At 55.7% G+C, this 20,263-nt stretch overlaps 2 protein-coding genes across 2 annotated transcripts in view; both read right to left on the bottom strand.

Annotated features, from left to right (window-relative positions):
• LCMT2 (leucine carboxyl methyltransferase 2) overlaps positions 1 to 20,263 on the bottom strand; it is a 517,091-nt gene that overhangs the window by 358,164 nt on the left and 138,664 nt on the right. The window lies entirely within an intron of this gene.
• The window catches only part of DNHD1 (dynein heavy chain domain 1), a 105,312-nt gene that overhangs the window by 14,615 nt on the left and 70,434 nt on the right, over positions 1 to 20,263 (bottom strand). The window contains 4 exon segments of the mRNA XM_065589518.1: positions 6,234 to 6,425; positions 7,010 to 7,156; positions 10,061 to 10,502; positions 12,727 to 13,158. Of these exon segments, the coding sequence (XP_065445590.1) occupies positions 6,234 to 6,425; positions 7,010 to 7,156; positions 10,061 to 10,502; positions 12,727 to 13,158 (1,213 nt within the window).

Raw genomic sequence — 20,263 nt, 5'->3', positions numbered from 1 at the left:
AGACATTGCTGTGTGCAAAACCGCTGATCCGAAGGCAGCATCGTCCCTGGACTGCTGCACTAGTGCATAGTGAGCTGTAAACGTGTGGACTGATGACCAAACCGCCGCTCTACAGATGTCCTGGATCGGAACTTGCGCCAGGAAAGCAGTCGAGGAAGCTTGGGCCCTCGTGGAGTGAGCGGTGAGGTGCGGTGCTGAGACACCTGCCAGGTCATAGCAAGTCCGGATGCAAGACGTAATCCAGGAGGATAGGCGTTGTGAGGAGACCGGTGAGCCTTTCATTCGGTCGGCCACTGCAACGAAGAGTTGCGTCGTCTTTCTAAAGTGCCTTGTGCGGTCAATATAGAAGGCCAGGGCCCTGCGTACGTCCAGAGAATGCAAACGTTGATCCTGGCGAGTAGCATGTGGTTTAGGATGAAAGACCGGGAGAAATATATCCTGGTTGATATGAAAAGGAGAAACCACCTTAGGGAGAAAGGCAGGATGTGGACGAAGCTGCACTTTATCCTTATGGAAAACCGTGTAAGGGGGCTCGGATGTAAGCGCCCTGAGTTCAGAAACGCGCCTTGCTGAGGTGATGGCTACGAGGAAGGCTGTCTTCCAGGATAGGTACAGAAGTGAACAGGTGGCCAGTGGCTCGAATGGAGGACCTGTGAGCTTGGAGAGAACCAGGTTGAGGTCCCACGTCGGAACGGGCTGACGTTGTTGTGGGTACGTCCGGTCTAAGCCCTTGAGGAATCTAACGACCATCGGGTTAGAGAATACCGAGGATGCGAGTTCCCCTGGGTGAAAGGCCGATATAGCGGCCAGGTGAACTCTAATTGAAGATATCGCCAACCCCTGCTGTTTTAGGGCGAGGAGATATTCCAAAATGAGAGGAATAGGTGCCTGTAACGGGGACGTGGCTCGTTGTTCGCACCAACAGGAGAACCGCTTCCACTTGGCCAAGTATGTGGTCCGTGTTGAGGGCTTCCTACTGCTCAGCAGAATCTGTTGGACAGAGTGCGAGCACTGCTGCTCTGCCTGGGTGAACCATGGAGCAGCCACGCCGTGAGGTGGAGTGATTGCAGGTCGGGGTGACGCAGGCGGCCGTGGTCCTGAGAGATGAGGTCCGGGCATAATGGAAGCGGGATCGGTGTCTGAACCGAGAGCTCCAACAGCGTGGTGTACCAATGTTGTCTCGGCCACGCTGGGGCGATCAGAATCACCTGTGCCTGGTCTCTGCGCAATTTGAGCAGTACCTTGTGGACCAGAGGAAACGGAGGGAAGGCATAAAACAGGTGGTCCTTCCAGGGAAGGAGAAACGCGTCCGAGAGGGAGCCCGGAGCTCGACCTTGCAGGGAGCAGAACACGTGGCACTTCCTGTTGTCTCGAGATGCAAACAGGTCTATCTGGGGAAACCCCCACTTCTGGAAAACGGAATGTATGATGTCCGGACGGATAGACCACTCGTGTGTTTGAAAGGACCTGCTGAGTCGGTCCGCCAGAGTGTTCTGGACTCCAGGGAGGAACGATGCCGTGAGATGGATTGAGTGGGCGATGCAGAAGTCCCACAGGCGAATGGCCTCTTGGCATAGCATTGACGAACGTGCTCCTCCTTGCTTGTTGATGTAAAACATGGCGGTGGTGTTGTCGATGAGAACTAACACACAGCGGCCACGTAGGAGATTGAGAAATGCCTGGCACGCCAGGCGCACCGCCATCAGTTCCCGGACATTGATGTGCAGGGCTATCTGGGGTGCAGTCCACAGGCCCTGGGTATGGTGTTCGTTGAGATGGGCGCCCCAACCCAGGGATGAAGCGTCTGTGACCAGGTGCAGAGAGGGTTGTGGGGCGTGAAACGGCATCCCCTCGCAAACCACCTTGTGGTCTAGCCACCATGTGAGGGAGGTCAGGACCGAGTTCGGGACCGTGACCACCATGTTCAGGCTGTCCCGATGTGGGCGGTATCTTGATGACACCCAGGTCTGGAGTGGGCGAAGCCGAAGTCTGGCATGCCTGGTTACGTACGTGCAGGAAGCCATGTGACCCAGCAGGGTGAGGCACGACCTCACCGTGGTAGTTTGGAAGGCCTTGAGTCCTTGAATGAGGCTCGTGATGGTGCAAAAGCGATTGTCTGGCAGGATGGCTTGTGCACGTCTGGAGTCTAGAACCGCGCCGATGAATTCTATTCTCTGGGTAGGTTCTAGAGTGGATTTGTCCTTGTTGAGTAGGATACCCAACTTGTTGAATGTGTGCACTATTATGTGGACGTGATCTCGAACTTGTTCTTTGGTGCGACCGCGTACCAGCCAGTCGTCTAGGTACGGGAACACCTGTATCCCTTGCCGACGAAGGTACGCTGCCACGACAGCCATACATTTCGTGAACACCCTTGGGGCCGAGGATAGGCCGAAGGGAAGGACTGCAAATTGGTAGTGCACCTTGCTTACCACGAACCGCAGGAAGCGTCTGTGAGGCGGGTAAATTGCTATGTGAAAGTATGCATCTTTCATGTCGAGGGCGGCGAACCAGTCTCCAGGATCGAGGGAAGGGATAATGGCCCCCAAAGAGACCATGCGGAACTTCAACTTTACTACGAATTTGTTGAGTCCGCGCAAGTCCAAGATGGGTCGCAGACCTCCTTTGGACTTGGGAATGAGGAAGTAACGGGAATAGAATCCCCTGCCCCTTAACTCCACTGGAACCTCCTCTATGGCCCCCATAGCAAGGAGCGTGGAAACTTCCTGTATAAGAAGTTGCTCGTGAGAAGGGTCCCTGAAGAGGGACGGGGAAGGGGGGGAGGAGGGGGGGATTGAAGAAAACTGGATAGCATATCCCCTGTCCACCGTGCGAAGGACCCAACGGTCCGAAGTTATAAGGGACCAGGTCCGGTGGAAATGGGAAAGGCGATCCCGAAAGGATGGGGCTGGATCCTGTGGGATGACTGGGGCGCTGTCCTCGACCGCACCTTCAAAAGTTCTGCCTGGGGCCTGAAGGTGGTCTAGGTGGCCCCTGGTTCTGACCAGGTTGAGGGCCGGTCCACCTTCTTCTACCACCTCGCCCTCGCCTCCGGGTCGAGTCCTGTCTCTGACGAGGCGGGGGGGGGGGGGGTAGAAGCGCTGAGGCTGCGGTCTAAATGGCCTGCGCTGAGGGCCCACAACATGCATCCCCAAGGAACGCATGATCGTCCTGGAGTCCTTGAGGCTCTGCAGGCGAGAGTCCGTCTTTTCGGAAAACAGCCCTTGTCCTTCAAAGGGCAGATCCTGCAGGGTTTGCTGCAGTTCCTGAGGCAGACCCGAAACCTGGAGCCAGGAGATCCTCCGCATAGCGATACCTGAGGCCAGGGTTCTCGCAGCAGAGTCCGCTATGTCTAAGGAGGCCTGTAAGGAGGTCCGAGCCACCTTCTTACCCTCCTCCACCAGGGCTCCAAACTCCTCCCTGGACTCTTGGGGAACCAACTCCTTGAACTTCCCCATAGAGTTCCAGGAGTTAAAGCTATAGCGGCTCAAGAGCGCCTGTTGATTAGCCGCTCTAAGTTGCAACCCTCCGGCTGAGTAAACTTTACGGCCGAATAAATCGAGGCACTTAGCCTCCTTCGATTTGGGCGCTGCGGCCTGCTGACCGTGGCGCTCCCTTGCGTTCACTGATGCCACCACCAGTGAACACGGCTGGGGGTGGGTATACAAGTACCCGTAGTCTTTAGACGGAACAAAGTATTTCCTTTCCACCCCTCTCGCTGTGGGTGGGATAGAGGCAGGAGTCTGCCATATCGTAGATACATTGGCTTGTATCGTGCGGATCAGGGGTAACGCCACCCTCGATGGGGCATCCGCTCTGAGGATATTCACGATGGGGTCGTGCACCTCCACTATCTCCTCCGCCTGCAGGTCCATATTACGGGCCATCCGACGCAGAAGATCTTGGTGAGCCCGAAGATCTATTGGAGGTGGACCTGTGCACGATGTGCCCGCCACTGCCTCATCCGGAGAGGAAGAGGAAGATGCCTCCGGTGGGACAGGATCCAAGGGAGGGTCCTGGGCTCCCTGCTCCTGGGCCGGAGCATCACCTGCGCTTGAGTCCAGGGCGTCAGGTGGTGCGGACACGGAAGCCTCCATGCCCCCTGGCGGAGGCCGAGAGATGGTGGACTCCGGGGCCCTTCTAACAGAGTGACCGGAGCGAGAGGTCGAAGCAACTGGAGCCCCTTGCGCCTGATGGTACGCCCACGGGGTCCAAAACGACCAGTGAGATGGGCCATGAGAATGGTCCTCTGTTATGTTCTGCCAATGGCCCAAGTCCTGTTCCTCGGCTTGCCCTTGAGGGGGGTATGCCGATCTCGAGAGGTCCTCCGAGGAGCGAGACCCCGATCTCGATGGCCATGGCGGTGCCGAGAGCGTCGAGACGATTCCCGTGGGCTGCGGTGCCGCACGGTGCCGGTCTGGAGATGATCTATCTCCACGCGGTGCCGGCGATCGGTGCCGGGACCGCGACCGGTGCCGATGACCTCGTCGGTACCGGGAGTCGGATCTGGACCTCGACGAGGACCTGGAGTATGCCCGGTACCGGGAGCGGCCTCTCGACGTCGAGCGGCGACCGTAGCGGTGCCGAGAACTACGTCTCGACGTTGATCGGTGCCGACGATCATAGCGGTGCCGAGACGTAGAGCGGTGCCGCGAAGAAGATCTTGGCCGCGAGTACGACCGGTGCCGAGGTGATATTCGGTGCCGGGACTGCGAGCGGCGTGGGGACCTGCTTCGGGACCTGGATCGGTGCCGACCGGGCGAGGCAACGGTGCCGTCGGTGCCGGTGGTTGAGGCGGTGCCGGCTCCGTGAGAGCTATTAAGTCTCTCGCCGCCGCGAAGGTCTCTGGCGTCGACGGGAGGCACTGTATCACCGCCTGCCTCGGTGGAGACGCCGTCTGCACCGGACTCAACGGCCTCGGCGCCGGAGTCGACGGTGCTGGAGGCACCTGTTTCCGGTGCTCCACCGGCGTACGCGGCTCTACCCCCGGCACTGGGGGAGCCAGCGTCTTCGGCACGGAGGTCCCCGTCTTATGGGCTTTCTTATGCCCTGGGGATAATGACCGGCGCCGAGGCACTTGCTGTGCTTTCGGTGCCGACGAGGTCCGGTGCCGGGAAGGCTCATCTGACGCCACTCGCGTGGTCGTCATGGCCGGTGCCGCCGGGGCACTGCGCACCGAGGCGCTAGGTGCCGGGGCCTGACTTGTAGATGGAGCGTCCGGACTAAGTGCCGCCTCCATCAGGAGTTGCCGGAGCCGAAAGTCCCGCTCCTTCTTGGTCCTTGGTCTGAAGGCCTTACAGATCTTGCACTTATCTGTTTGATGGGACTCTCCCAGGCACTTCAGACAGGAATCGTGCGGGTCGCTCGTGGGCATAGGCTTAGCGCAGGAGGCGCACAGCTTGAAGCCGGGAGCGTTGGGCATGAGCCCGGCCCCGCGGCCGGGGGAGAAAGGGGGAGACGACCCCCTTAATCCCCTGAACTATTATAACAACTAGACAACTCTTAAAACTATTGAACTATTTAACTATAAACACTAGGACTATAACTATAACTATAACTGCGAATAACGAACTAAGCTAGGGAGAGTGGAGAACAGCTAAGCAGCGCTCCACAGTTCCAACGACCGTCAGGGGCGGTAAGAAGGAACTGAGGGGGCGCCGGGTCGGCTGGGGTATATATTCAGCGCCATGAAGGCGCCACTCTAGGGGGCTCCACAGCCGACCCGCCGGTGTTGCTAGGGTAAAAATCTTCCGACGATCGTGCACGCGGCGCGCACACACCTAATGGAATGGATATGAGCAAGCACTCGAAGAAGAACAAGTGTTTCCTAATATCCAACCTAAACCTCCTGCACTGCAACTTGAGACCATTACTCCTTGTTCTGTCATCTGCCACCACTGAGAACAGTCTAGATCCATCCGCTTTGGAACCCCCCTTCAGATAATTGAAAGCAGCTATCAAATCCCCCCTCACTCTTCTCTTCTGCAGGCTAAACAATCCCAGTTTCCTCAGCCTCTCCTCATAAGTCATGTGCTCCAGACCCCTAATCATTTTTGTTGCCCTCCGCTGGACTCTTTCAAATTTTTCCACATCCTTCTTGTAGTGTGGGGCCCAAAACTGGACACAGTATTCCAGATGAGGCCTCACCAATGTCGAATAGAGGGGAATGATCACGTCCCTCGATCTGCTGGCAATGCCCCTACTTATGGAAGCCCCAGCGCTCGGTCCCTTACCTTTCCCCAAGGCACGGAGCGGCAGGGTGGTGCTCAGGTAGAGCCGGAACGAGGGCAGCACCTGCACCTCCCCGAGCGATTCGGAGTGCAGGGTGCAGCCCCCCGCCCCCAGCAGCGTCTCCTTCTGCAGGAGCTGCAGGAGAGCCGGGCAGCAGGGGCTCCTCTCGAAGTCCAGGAGCAGGATGGGCAGCCCTGGGGAAACGGCCTCAGTTACCCCCTGGTGCGCCACCAGGGCCCAGCTACTGCCCCACCACCGGCCCAGCCCGACCCCCATCGCCTGCCCAGCCCCCCACAGCCTGACTGCCATTGCCTGCTCAGCTCCCTACAGCCCGACCCCCATTGCCTCCCCAGCCCCCATCGCCTGCCCTGACCCCCATTGACTGCCCAGCCCCCCAGCCCCTCCCCAGCTCCCCACAGCTTGCCCCCCATTGCCTGCCCAGCCCCCCACTCTATCACCTGCCCAGCCCCCCACAGCCTGCCCCCATCGCCTCCCCAGCCCCCACCGCCTGACCCCCATTGACTGCCCAGCCCTCCTCAGCTGCTCCCTACCTCCGCTCGGCGGAGGTGACAGGCCCCGGCCTGCAATAACCATCTGACTCAGAGAATGCAGGCCTGGACCTGCCGTCTCTGGGGAGCTTTGCTGGGGCCCCAGCACGGTGGAGGCCAGTTGTCTGCAGGGGGGGTGTGCTGGGGGCCCAGCCCCAGAGGCCAGGTCAGGCCCAGTGGCATGCAGGGGGCATGCAGTATCTACAGTGCACTCACACGCCCGCCCTTACCGGTGCTGGCTGCAGCCAGGAGGTTGTGCTCCAGCCTGGGGTCTGTAGCCGACAGCACCTGGAGATTTTTCTCAGGTGACTCTTCATTGCTCCCTGACTCCTCGGCACTGGACAGCGTGTCCGAGCCGGCGAAGAGCAGGGACTCATCTGGAGGAGACAGGAGAAGGTTCCTACTCCAGGGGAAAAAGGGAGGAGGTGTTGCCTTATATATTAAAAATGTACACACTTGGACTGAGGTGGAGATGGACATAGGAGACGGAAGTGTTGAGAGTCTCTGGGTTAGGCTAAAAGGGGTAAAAAACAAGGGAGATGTCATGCTAGGAGTCTACTACAGGGCACCTAACCAGGTGGAAGAGGTGGATGAGGCTTTTTTTAAACAACTAACAAAATCATCCAAAGCCCAAGATTTGGTGGTGATGGGGGACTTCAACTATCCGGATATATGTTGGGAAAATAACACAGCGGGGCACAGACTATCCAACAAATTCTTGGACTGCATTGCAGACAACTTTTTATTTCAGAAGGTTGAAAAAGCTACTAGGGGGGAAGCTGTTCTAGACTTGATTTTAACAAATAGGGAGGAACTCGTTGAGAATTTGAAAGTAGAAGGCAGCTTGGGTGAAAGTGATCATGAAATCATAGAGTTTGCAATTCTAAGGAAGGGTAGAAGGGAGAACAGCAAAATAGAGACAATGGATTTCAGGAAGGCAGATTTTGGTAAGCTCAGAGAGCCGATAGGTAAGGTCCCATGGGAATCAAGACTGAGGGGAAAAACAACTGAGGAGAGTTGGCAGTTTTTCAAAGGGACACTATTAAGGGCCCAAAAGCAAGCTATTCCGCTGGTTAGGAAAGATAGAAAATGTGGCAAAAGACCACCTTGGCTTAACCACGAGATCTTGCATGATCTAAAAAATAAAAAGGAGTCATATAAAAAATGGAAACTAGGACAGATTATAAAGGATGAATATAGGCAAACAACACAGGAATGCAGGGGCAAGATTAGAAAGGCAAAGGCACAAAATGAGCTCAAACTAGCTATGGGAATAAAGGGAAACAAGAAGACTTTTTATCAATACATTAGAAGTAAGAGGAAGACCAAAGACAGGGTAGGCCCACTGCTTAGTGACGAGGGAGAAACAGTATCAGGAAACTTGGAAATGGCAAAGATGCTTAATGACTTCTTTGTTTCGGTCTTCACCGAGAAGTCTGAAGGAATGCCTAACATAGTGAATGCTAATGGGAAGGGGGTAGGTTTAGCAGATAAAATAAAAAAAGAACAAGTTAAAAATCACTTAGAAAAGTTAGATGCCTGCAAGTCACCAGGGCCTGATGAAATGCATCCTAGAATACTCAAGGAGCTAATAGAGGAGGTATCTGAGCCTCTAGCTATTATCTTTGGAAAGTCATGGGAGACGGGAGAGATTCCAGAAGACTGGAAAAGGGCAAATATAGGGCCCATCTATAAAAAGGGAAATAAAAACAACCCAGGAAACTACAGACCAGTTAGTTTAACTTCTGTGCCAGGGAAGATAATGGAGCAAGTAATTAAGGAAATCATCTGCAAACACTTGGAAGGTGGTAAGGTGATAGGGAAAAGCCAGCATGGATTTGTAAAGAACAAATCATGTCAAACCAATCTGATAGCTTTCTTTGATAGGATAATGAGTTTTGTGGATAAGGGAGAAGCTGTGGATGTGGTATACCTAGACTTTAGTAAGGCATTTGATACGGTCTCGCATGATATTCTTATCGATAAACTAGGCAAATATAATTTAGATGGGGCTACTATAAGGTGGGTGCATAACTGGCTGGATAACTGTACTCAGAGAGTTGTTATTAATGGTTCCCAATCCTGCTGGAAAGGCATAACGAGTGGGGTTCCGCAGGGGTCTGTTTTGGGACCGCCTCTGTTCAATATCTTCATTAACGACTTAGATATTGGCATAGAAAGTACGCTTATTAAGTTTGCGGATGATACCAAACTGGGAGGGATTGCAACTGCTTTGGAGGACAGGGTCATAATTCAAAATGATCTGGACAAATTGGAGAAATGTTCTGAGTTAAACAGGATGAAGTTTAACAAAGACAAATGCAAAGTGCTCCACTTAGGAAAAAAAAATCAGTTTCACACATACAGAATGGGAAGAGACGGTCTAGGAAGGAGTACAGCAGAAAGGGATCTAGGGGTTATAGTGGACCACAAGCTAACTATGAGTCAACAGTGTGATGCTGTTGCAAAAAAAGCAAATATGATTCTGGGATGTATTAACAGGTGTGTTGTGAGCAAGGCACGAGAAGTCATTCTTCCACTCTACTCTGCTCTGGTTAGGCCTCAGCTGGAGTATTGTGTCCAGTTCTGGGCACTGCATTTCAAGAAAGATGTGGAGAAATTGGAAAGGGTCCAGAGAAGAGCAACAAGAATGATTAAAGGTCTTGAGAACATGACCTATGAAGGAAGGCTGAAAGAATTGGGTTTGTTTAGTTTGGAAAAGAGAAGACTGAGAGGGGACATGATAGCAGTTTTCAGGTATCTAAAAGGGTGTCATAAGGAGGAGGGAGAAAACTTGTTCACCTTGGCCTCTAAGGATAGAACAAGAAGCAAGGGAGGTCTAGGTTGGACATTAGGAAAAAGTTCCTAACTGTCAGGGTGGTTAAACACTGGAATAAATTGCCCAGGGAGGTTGTGGAATCTCCATCTCTGGAGATATTTAAGAGTAGGTTAGATAAATGTCTATCAGGGATGGTCTAGACAGTATTTGGTCCTGCCATGAGGGCAGGGGACTGGACTCGATGACCTCTCGAGGTCCCTTCCAGTCCTAGAATCTATGAATCCTGAAAAGGGGCTCCCAGAAGGGCCCTTCCTTCCCTAAGGCCCCGGTGGGGCTGGGGGAACTTTTCAGGAGACTCCAGGAACCTGAGCTGTGCAGAAGGAATAACCTCTCGCTCTAGAGCCGCTGGCACCTGATAGCAGAGGGCTCATTCACTCCCCACCCAAGGCAGCTGGGGTGGGAGGGCTGGTCCCAGGCCTGGCTTCTCATTCCCCTCACTCACCCTCATCCGCTTTCTGTGCCATGAGGAGCCAGGTGAGGGCCTGCTGGTCAGGGTCGAGCAGCAGGGGCCAGCAGCGGGAGCAGGCGTGAGTGTCTGTGCGGAGCAGCAGGGCGGCCTGGCGCCCGGCCAAGTCCTGAGGCTTCTGGTCCCTGTCCCAGGCACGCTGCTCCCTCTCTGAGCTCAGCAGGGCCAGCAAGCTGAAGTCCTGGCGCACAGGCAGCAGGGCTGGACCCCGGGGGGCTGGGCCAGGACAGGGCAGCTCCTTCTCCAGCAACCTCCGCACGTCGTCTGGCCCCAGGGAGCTTTGGCGCCTGGCACAGATATCCTGCCACTTCTCCAGCAACTCCTGGCGCCGCGGCGGGGGGAAGGCGCCCATGTAGGAGAGAGCGGCTGCACAAAGGAGTGCGTCCCCCTGGGCCGTGCTGCAGTTCTGCTCCAAGTGCTGTCAGGAGACAAGGCAGGGTCAGCAGGGAACCCCACCCCTAGCGGAAGCCCTGCCCCCAGGCCCCGATCCCTGCCCCCTGGGGGAGAGCCCCACCCCCAGACCCTGCCCCCATGGGAGAGCCCTGTTCCCAGACTCCACCCCCAGGGGAGCCCCACCCCCAGACCCTGATCCCCACCCTCAGGGAGAGCCCCATACCCAGACCCTACCCCTGGGGGAAGCCCTGTTCCCAGACCCCACCCCTGGGGAGTCCTGCTCCCAGATCCTGTACACCCCAATCTCCACTCCTAGCAACCCCTGTATCCAGAGTCTATACCCCGATCTCCAACCCTCGCACCAAGACGGACTAACCCTACACACGGCCCCCTCCCTCCAGCCAGAGGGAGCCGATCCTAGATCCAAGAGGTGCCGCTGCCTGGCTCTGACTGCTTCAGCCCAGGGCAGCTCTGGATTTGGCCTACAGGAGCTCCAGAGTACAGGGCAAGGAGAGATGGGGAGTCCCAGAAATGGATGGGGAGAAACATCCCAGAATCCTTTGCACTGGCTCTTTGGCTTCCTGGGACGCCGGATGCCCCGGGCGTCGGGGACGGGAGGGGACGAGGCTGTCCTGGCCGTTAACGGGACACCAGCCGCCCTGGGTGTCGGGGACGGGATGCGACGAGGCTGTCCCGGTTGTTACCTGGGACGCCGGCTGCCCCGGGCATGGGGGAGGGGACGGGATGAGGCTGTCCCGGTTGTTAGCTGGGACGCTGGCTGCCCCGGGCGTGGGGGAGGGGACGGGATGAGGCTGTCCCGGTCGTTACCTGGGACGCCGGCTGCCCCAGGCGTGGGGGAGGGGACGGGATGAGGCTGTCCCAGTTGTTAGTTGGGACACTGGCGGCCCCGGGTGTGGGGGAGGGGACAGGATGAGGCTGTCCCGGTCATTACCTGGGACGCCGGCTGCCCCGGGCGTGGGGGAGGGGACGGGATGAGGCTGTCCCGGTCGTTACCTGGGACGCCGGCTGCCCCGGGCGTGGGGGAGGGGACGGGATGAGGCTGTCCCGGTTGTTAGCTGGGACGCTGGCGGCCCCGGGTGTGGGGGAGGGGACAGGATGAGGCTGTCCCAGCCATTACCTGGGACGCTGGCTGCCCCGGGCGTGGGGGAGGGGACGGGATGAGGCTGTCCCGGTCGTTACCTGGGACGCCGGCTGCCCCAGGCGTGGGGGAGGGGACGGGATGAGGCTGTCCCGGTTGTTAGCTGGGACGCTGGCGGCCCCAGGTGTGGGGGAGGGGACAGGATGAGGCTGTCCCAGCCATTACCTGGGACGCCGGCTGCCCCGGGCGTCGGGGATGGGATGCGATGAGGCTGTCCCGATCGTTACCTGGGACGCCGGCTGCCCCGGGCGTCGGGGACGGGATGAGGCTGTCCCGATCGTTACCTGGGACGCCGGCTGCCCCGGGCGTGGGGGAGGGGACGGGATGAGGCTGTCCCGGTCGTTACCTGGGACGCCGGCTACCCCGGGCGTGGGGGACGGGAGGGGACAAGGCTGTCCCGGTCGTTACCTGGGACGCCGGCTGCCCCGGGCGTCGGGGAGGGGACGGGATGAGGCTGTCCTGGCCGTTACCTGGGACGCCGGCTGCCCTGGGCGTGGGGGAGGGGACGGGATGAGGCTGTCCCGGCCGTTACCTGGGACGCCGGACGCCCCGGGCGTCGGGGACGGGAGGGGACAAGGCTGTCCCGGTTGTTACCTGGGACGCCGGCTGCCCCGGGCGTCGGGGAGGGGACGGGATGAGGCTGTCCCGGTCGTTAACTGGGACGCCGGCCGCCCCGGGCGTCGGGGACGGGAGGGGACAAGGCTGTCCCGGTCGTTACCTGGGACGCCGGCCGCCCCGGGCGTCGGGGACGGGAGGGGACAAGGCTGTCCCGGTCGTTACCTGGGACGCCGGCTACCCCGGGCGTCGGGGAGGGGACGGGACGAGGCTGTCCCGGTCGTTACCTGGGACGCCGGCTACCCCGGGCGTCGGGGAGGGGACGGGACGAGGCTGTCCCGGTCATTACCTGGGACGCCGGCTGCCCCGGGCGTCGGGGAGGGGACGGGACGAGGCTGTCCCGGCTGTTACCCAGGATGCCGGCCGCCCCGGGCGTCGGGGATGGGATGCGACGAGGCTGTCCCGGTCGTTACCTGGGACGCCGGCTGCCCCGGGCGTCGGGGAGGGGACGGGACGAGGCTGTCTCTGCCGTTACCTTCACAGCCGCTGTCCAGTTGGCCACGTGCATTGCCACCGAGCTCTCAACGGTGTCAGCCTTCTCCTTCTCCTGCAGGACGTGACTGAGTTTGCGGGCCAGGGCCTCCTGATGCTCGGTGGCCTGCAGCAGCTCCAAGCCCCAGCTCGAACTCAACTCTTTCAGCTTCTCAGCCTGCAGGCGCCCGTCGCCCAGCCGCCCCTTCTCCGCCCGAATCTGGAATTTGCAGTGCTGCAGCTGCATCAAGGTGGGCTCCCAAATGCGCAGAGCCCGGTGGTACCAGTAGATGGCGCAGATCCACTGGCACAGGGCAGCCGCGGCTTTGCTGACACTCTGCAGGGAGGCAGCGCAGAAGCTCTCGTCCGACACCACGTGGCCCAGAGCCTGGAACAGGTTGTTGGGGAGCTCGTCCTTCGGGTAGAAGAGCAGCTCCTGGAGAGCAGAGAGGAGAGGGGTGAGGCTGGGCTCGGGGAGGGGGACTCATGGCGCACCCCAAAGCCAGATCCTGACCCCACATAGTAGAGCCCCGGGTGGCCCTATTTGTTAATCCCACCCCACACTCGTTCTTGCATTTTTATCCCACTTCCCCCAGCAAAACCAGCAGCTCCCAACTCCCGCAAGAGAGAGCGAGTGCCCCATCTATTAATACCCAAAGTGAAGCGTGGCCGGGTCAGACATGAGCTGCAGATACGTGTTTTACATGGGACACTGAGGAGGGATTTACTGTTTTCCTGCACGTTCCTGCCATGGGGTTGTTTTGCCGCCCACAAAGTGCATGTTATCCACCTCGACTATCATGGCAGGCAGGATTGCCATAGATTCCAGGGCTTGTCCTGGAGTCTCCAGGAATTAAAGGTGACTCTTTAATTGAAGCTTATGTCATGGGATGGCCCCTCCAGGAATATGTCCAACCAAGACTGGCCACCCTAATGGAAGCGGGTCCTGCAGGCCCCCAGTCCCACTGCAGGGCTGTACCACAGAGCTCCCCCCAGAGCAGCGGGCTCTCCTCTGCCTTCGGCAGGTGAGGGACATTGCACGGCATGCCCTAGAGACGTGGGGGATGTGATGAATGTGGGAATGTTTGGAAATGGTTTTACGAACTATCCATCTGTCACGGACTCTTGTCTATGTCCTTGGGAGTCACCCAGGACCCACACAGCTCCATGGGGACAGGCCGGTGACCTTCAACACTCCAAAATTGGGCCTTCGGGTGCCAGCGACCCCTGTCTCTCGCCATGTTGCCTGCAGAGAATCCGGCCAAGCCAGAATCCAGTGGGAGACTTATACTGTCCCCTTCAGGGTGCAATGCTCGTGTTGGAGGGTGTTGGCCCCTCACTGACACTGAGGGGGGGTTGATTGGCCCTCTCCCAGGACCAAAAGGAAGGGGGAGGGTTGATGGGAAGCCAGGCCCCTGAGACTGACAGGCCCCACGGGCAATGGGGAGAGGCCAACACTTCCAGTCAGCCTGATTGACAGGGTGCGTAGGCCAAGGGGGGGCCTGAGCCAGAGGGGCCAAGCTAAGGGGGGAGCAGGGGCCCGGGCTGAGCTGGGAGCAGAGCCGCAGCCAGAGCCGGGGGGCCAGAGCCAGAGGGGCAGCCCAGGGAGCTGGAGGCAGAGCAGCAGTGGGGCTGGGAGCTGGATCTGGGGGGGGGGGCGGGGGGCTGGGGACTGGGAGCGGGAGCTGGGGGTGGGGCTGGGGCTGCAGCCGTCCGGAGCCGAGTCCCTGAGCCGCCGGCTGGGCAGAGTGAGAGAGACCCTGGGCAGAGGGCCCAGCGCAGGGAGATGCCCCCAGGCCAAGAGGCCTTGCAGCCCAGACTGGGAGGGGGCTTGTAACCCCCACGGGCGGGGGGGGCTGCCCCCTAGAGCCTGAGGGCGTGTGGCCACCACCAGAGAGAGTGTCCGACCTGCGGCACAGCCAGGGCCTGGGCAGGGCCTGGGCCGGGTGAGGAACAGACTGTGCACTGCCCTGGCATTCCCTGTCACAGAGCGGGGGTGACGGCTTTTCCCTCCACCTTTCCCAGTTTCTACTTCTTTTTAAGGACTTGCTGTGTAATAAATCGTGTTTGCTTTGAACTGTATGCAACGATCAGTGGGTCAGGACAGAGCCCCCCGGAGTGGGGACACCCAAGACCCTGTCCTAAGTACGACAGCCAGATTGGGGGTCGAGCCCCAGGAATCCTGGGCCCAGCCTGGTCGGGGGTCCGAGTCAGGCAGGCCGCTGGGTAAGGGAGCGGGAGCGGGAGCGAGGACTCGGCTCCTTTCACTAGCCCATTGCATCGTCGTGGTGTATAAGCCAGGAAAGCTCCCCACAATAGCAGGACCATTGCCCTGATTACACTCGTAATGAGTCTGTGCAGCACACCAGGCAGCCTTCCCAAACAAGGTAACAATTTATCAGTCACCTGAAAGTCCTTAGGCCATCACAGAGAGGCAAAGGCTGAGAGTTCAGACTGGCCCACGCCAGGGCTCCCTGGAGCCAGGCTCCTGCAGGTACCATCTTCCCTTCCTCTGTCTTGGTCCCTTTCTCTGTCTGTAGCCAGCCCCCCATGTCTCTGAGAGCTGGCCCTGACCCCTTGCCTTGTTTCTCCAGCTTGGGGCCTTTGCCCTGCTTTCCTGCCGAGAGGTGGGGAAATGGCCGTCCTCTTGGCTGTTGGTTGCTAGGGGGTGACTGTCCCAGCTATTGTGGTTTCTATTGTCTCTTCAGAGCCTCCATTCACGTGTGTAGACTTTATTCAATTTGTTATTTGACTTGGGTTTCCAACCAGGCTGCTGCTTGAGTCAAACCACCTCATTCCTGCCAGTTCCATGCCGGGCTTGTCTTCACAGAACCATCTAGGGACTGGAAGGGACCTCGAGAGGTTGGCTAGTCCAGTCCCCGGCACCCATGGCAGGACTCAGTATTATCTAGACCATCCCTGACAGGTGTTTGTCCAGCCTGCTCTTAAAAATCCCCAATGACGGAGATTCCACAACCTCCCTGGGCAATTTATTCCAATGCTTAATCACCCTGACAGTCAGGAAGTTTTTCCTAATGTCCAACCTAGACCTCCCTTGCTGCATTTTAAGCCCATTGCTTCTTGTCCTGTCCTCAGAGGTTAAGAAAAACAATTTTTCTCCTCCTCCTTGCAACAACCTTTTACGTACTTGAAAACTGTTATCATGTCCCCTCTCAGTCTTCTCTTCTCCAGACTAAACAAACCAAATTTTTTCACTCTTCCCTCATAGGTCATGATTTCTAGACCTTTAATCATTTTTGTTGCTCTTCTCTGGACTTTCTCCAATTTGTCCACATCCTTCCTGAAATGTGTCACCCAGAACTGGACACAATACTCCAGTTGAGGGATGTGGGGCAAAATCAGTATTTGGTCCTGCTAATGAAGGCAGGGGGCTGGACTCATATGACCTTTCAAGGTCCCTTCCAGTTCTAGCAGATAGGATATCTCCATTAATTTTCTATTTTCATTTTTTCTAGTCAGAGGCAGAAGAATTACTTCTTGTGTCTTGCTTATAATACCCCTGCTAATACATCCCAGAATGATGTTCGCTTTTTTTGCAGCAGTGTTACACTGTTGACTCATATTTAGCTTGTGATCCACTCTGACCCCCAGATCTGTTTCCGCAGTACTCCTTCCTAGGCAGTCATTTCCCATTTTGTATGTGTGCAGCACTACAGTGGTGCCTGCATCATTGGCACCAGAGATCAGCGAGCAGTGTCCGCTCGTCACACCTGCTCCCCTGATGACCTCAAGCCTCTACTTCCTCGAGCGTATGAAGGAGGCTGAGTGACCAACCAACCCTCAGCGCCTGCTCCGCTATCAAGTCCAGGCGATAAGCCTTGGGAGTAGCAGGGAAAGGAGAATGGCTTGTGGAAAAACACGTAGACACCACACCTCAGAGAACTCCAGTTACTAACAGTAACTTTCCTTTTCTCTGAGTGCTTCTTTACATGGGTTCTCTTCCGGTGGCTCCCAAGCAGGATATAGTAGATGGAGGAGGATACTCCAAGTCTAATTAGACAAAGACTGCAAACACAGCCCTCCCAAATTGGGCATAGGAACAAGATGCATGACCAAAGAGCAACAGTGAAAGTATGTGTACTACTCAAATAGCAGCCCTCCATAGATCAGTGATGGGCATTCCCCTAAGAGAGGCTGCAGAAGTGGCCTGGCTCTGGGAAAATGTGACCTAACATGACCTGGGAGTTCTAAATTGGCCACATCACATAAAGAGTCTCTGAGTCAGACTGCCTGACCCTTGGCTCTCTCAGCAATATGAATAGCCTAGGGGACTCTGCCTGACTCGTTTTATTCCAGGCAAATAACATGACAGAGCTCAGAAAGCAACGACAGTAGGTAAGGCAGCACCTCCGTGGATTAAACGAGGCTTCAGGAAAAAGGAGGTAAGTGAATGGTCTGACTGACGTGAAGAGCAGCGATTACTTTGGGAGAAATGTAGGGTGTGGCCAGAGTGTAACTTTATGCTTGGAAAAGTCAGACATGAAGTTCCCCCATGGACAGCTTCCAGTCCACAGACCCTCCATGCTGATGTCATGGCAATGAGCAATGCCATCTTCACAGAGAAAGGCCAATGTCACGAATGGGGGTCCCATCAGACCTGTACATACCGCATTCAGATTCCACAAGGGAGGGGGTTAGCTTATCAGAGGGGAAACTCTCACAAGACCTTTCTCAAACTCTTTGACTGAAGGATGAGAAACAACAGCATGATCCTGAATTGATGAATGACAGCCAGAGAGAGCAGCCAAATGAACACACAATGTGCTTTGTGACAAAGAGGAGGTTTTTTTAAAGGTAATAGACACTCAAGGATATAAAAAGCAACAGAGGGTCCTGTGGCACCTTTAAGACTAACAGAAGTATTGGGAGCATAAGCTTTCTGGTGTCTCTCTTGGGGAACGAGCAAGTTGGGAAGCCCTGGATGAAAAACAAACGCTTTTTTCTGCAGTACAAATTGTCCTTGCGGACTGCTTTCTGTGCTGAATCCATAGGCTCTGTACATCAACAGAACAATTCTTCTCCACGCCGTGACAATACATCTGGATGAAATGTTCCCATTGTTCTGAGTAATCAAGTCTGACAGAAACGTGTCGATACTGGAGGTGTCACTCAGAGATTTCTGAGTTCCATGAACCAGTGCTGAGGCCCTGTACCATTTGACCTTCCTTCACACATGGAACTGGGGGATAAACATACAACAGGCCCTGAGCCCACGAGATTAAGAAGGCATCTCTTTGAGAACTTGGACTCTGTCCTCTCTTGGAACAAAATACTTGGCTTTCCTGTTCTGTTCAGCTATAAAAAGATCTATGTGGGGCGCACACTCTGATTGACAGTGGACTTGACACCTGAATCCTTTGTGAACCATTTGTGATTCTGAAAATGCTGCTTAGATGGTCTGCGAACATGTTGTGTAGGCCTGGAAGATGAACTGCCATTAGTGTTACATTGTGCATTGCTTTCCTGCACCAGAGCATTGACCTGGTTCCTCCCTGTTTACATAAAACATGGAAGTGGTATGGTTGGTTCTTACGTGCACACTCAGATCTTTGATAGGAGGTAGAAAGGTTACTCCTGGGGGGATTCTGTACCACTGAGCATGTGCAGAATTCATGTTGCCCGCAGATTTTTTTTCTCCGCAGAAAATACACTCTGCCAGAGAGGCACTGCAGTTTCGCCTTTCGCCCACCAGGGGCTACTGTGGCACCAGAACAGAGGGCAGCCGGATCACCAGCCGTAGCAGCCAGCTGCAGAGAAGGAAGAGGAGAGGCTGCGTTCCTTACAGCACCCTGCCTGCGGGTCCAGGGGAGGAGACACTGGATATGGGGGGGGAGGGGGCGACAGAGCAGGGCACATGGGGCTGCTGGGGGGTGTGTGTCACAGACTGAGTTTCAGAAGGGCTAGTGGAGGGGACAGACTGGGGAGGGAGCGGAATGGGAGTGGGGGTGAAATACCACATGGGGCAGGCACATGCATGGTCACATGCGGATGGACTGGCTAACTGAGGGGGTACAGGGCCACATGGGAACTAGGGGCAGCGGGGGGTACATGGGGGTGGCTGAGTGGGGTGCAGAGACACATGGGACTCGGGAGTCAGGGGATACTGGTCCACATGGGGATGGGGGCAGATATGTCTCACTGATTGGGAGAGGCTAGGGGTCAGCCAGGGTCTTCCATACTTCTCCCACCCACACCCAACAACCCTCCAGGTTCACACTCAGGCTCCTTCCCAGCAATTTACTTCCCTCCCCTTCAGCTCCTCAGTTATTCCGACTCCCCCAAGGCGGGAAATCCAGTTCTGTATTAATATGCCTAGTAAGGAATCTATTTCTCAAAAACATTTATTTTTTGTTGTCTGTATTGTTACAAACTTGCTGACAGGTATTTTGAAATAAATTACCCAAATAATTGAAACTGACGCGATGATATGGTGTTATTTTAACCAAATAAAATATATCAAATTTTGCAGAATTTAAAAATATTGTGTGCAGAATTTTTTATTTGGTGGAGCAGAATTGCCCCAGGAGTAAAATGCCACGCAGGTAAGTTGTATCATTTTGAATTTCAGGACGTTGCTATGAAGCCAAGCCTCTCTTCAAAACCACTGACACTGTACTGCAGTGGTTCCCAGACTGTGGGTTGTGACCCCATAGGGTCTTGAGCGCATCCTGAACGTCATCCTTTTTCTTTCTGATTGGGGATTGGCTTTCTTTGGTTCCAGTCAATGTATTGGTGATTGTGAAACGAGTTTGAGCTATGCATTGGTCGAGCCTAGGACAATGGATCGAATGTGGCTGGGAAGTACACAGGTGTACAAGCAGTTCTGCTTGAGCATAATTCAAACTGTATTTTCTCCGGCTGTGGAAACCACACACTAAACCTTGTAGGTGTTGACTGGGCTGAATCATGCAAGGAGGCAATTACTTACTTTGGAACTGTTCAGCAAATGTACAATCTCTTCAGTAGCAGTCCACAAAGGTGGGAAATTCTGAAGCAATATCTTCCTGTTTCACTGCATGGGAGGTCCAAAACTAGATGGTCTGCATGGATTGATGGTGTTCAACCAATAGCGCAACATTTGAATTCGGTGAGAAAGGCTTTAAATGAGCTTGAATCTCTCAATCTCACTGCACAGGCTCAAAATGAACTTCAGTCTATTCAGAAACACTTGTCCAAATTTGAATGCATTCTGATGTCATCTTTGTGGATGAAGACAACAAGGAGTCTGGTGGCACCTTAAAGACTAACAGATTTATTTGGGCATAAGCTTTTGTGAGTAAAAACCTCACAGTGACTCTATGCATCCGAAGAAATGAGGTTTTTACTCACGAAAGCTTATGCCCAAATAAATCTGTTAGTCTTTAAGGTGCAACCAGACTCCTTGTTGTTTTTGTAGATACAGACTAACACGGCTACCCCCTGATACTTGATACTTTGTGGATGAAGCTACACCTCTACCCCGATATAACGCGACCCGATATAACAAGAATTTGGATATAACGCGGTAAAACAGCGCTCCG

Source organism: Chrysemys picta, chromosome 1 (genome assembly GCF_011386835.1).
Source record: "Chrysemys picta bellii isolate R12L10 chromosome 1, ASM1138683v2, whole genome shotgun sequence".
NCBI classification, from domain to species: domain Eukaryota; kingdom Metazoa; phylum Chordata; order Testudines; family Emydidae; genus Chrysemys; species Chrysemys picta.
Note: the sequence above shows the minus strand (reverse complement) of the source record. Positions and strands in the feature narration are given on the sequence as shown.